At 62.5% G+C, this 857-nt stretch overlaps 1 protein-coding gene across 1 annotated transcript in view; it reads left to right on the top strand.

Moving 5' to 3' along the window:
* SDF2 (stromal cell-derived factor 2) overlaps window positions 1-325 on the top strand; it is a gene marked incomplete at its 5' end in the record, with an annotated part of 1,525 nt that extends 1,200 nt beyond the window's left edge. Inside the window, one exon of the mRNA XM_010159126.1 lies at window positions 25-325. Within this exon, the coding sequence (XP_010157428.1) occupies window positions 25-312 (288 nt within the window). The remainder of the gene's footprint in view (window positions 1-24) is intronic.
* Between the last annotated feature and the right edge of the window lie 532 nt (window positions 326-857).

Here is an 857-nt window from a genome sequence, read left to right on the forward strand (position 1 = left end):
AAACGAGCCCTGTGTCACCCGCAGGAGGTGAGCGCGTTCGGGGAAGCCGGCGAAGGCGACTACCTGGACGACTGGACGGTGGTGTGCGGCGGGACGTACTGGGCGCGGGACGCCGAGGTGCGCTTCCAGCACGCCTCCACCGACGTCTTCCTCTCGGTGACGGGGGAGCAGTACGGGCGGCCCATCCAGGGGCAGAAGGAGGTGCACGGCATGGCTGCTTCCAGCCAGAATAACTACTGGAAGGTGATGGAGGGTATCTTCATGCAGCCCAGTGAGGTCTTCAGAGCGGAGCGGTACCACGCTGAGCTGTGATGGACAGACGGACAGACTGCGCCTGCCGAGCCTCTGGGTGCTGCCCTGTGGCGTTTGGGGCCACTCGGCCCAGGGGACAGCCGTGTCCCCACGTGGGTCTGACGCACGCCGGGATGCAGAGCCCTAAATCTAACGCGAAGCCGATCCCAACATCCTGAATTCAATGTGGAGCAGATCCCGGTGTCCCAAACCTGACACAAAAGCAGATCCCAGCATCCAGACCTGACCCAAAGCAGAGCCCAGTGTACAAGTTCCAACGTGAAGCGGGTGCCCATGTCCTAAACCCAGCCCGGAGCAGATCCTTGTGGACCCAAAGCAGACTCCAGCGTCTGACATCCCGCACAAAGCTGGTCCCCACATCCCAAATCCAGCACCAAGCCAAGCCTGCTGTCCAGACCTGACCCAAAGCTGAGCCCAACATCCAGACTCAACCCAGAGCAGATTCCTTAACTCCTCAACCCTTTTTCCCTGGATCTCTGACCCCTGCCCCGGCCGAGGACCCCCGGGAGCTGTGCCCCGGTGCCCCCCCGCTGTACCCCAAACCG

The sequence above is a fragment of the Eurypyga helias genome, unplaced genomic scaffold, assembly GCF_000690775.1.
Source record: "Eurypyga helias isolate BGI_N326 unplaced genomic scaffold, ASM69077v1 scaffold42610, whole genome shotgun sequence".
NCBI classification, from domain to species: domain Eukaryota; kingdom Metazoa; phylum Chordata; class Aves; order Eurypygiformes; family Eurypygidae; genus Eurypyga; species Eurypyga helias.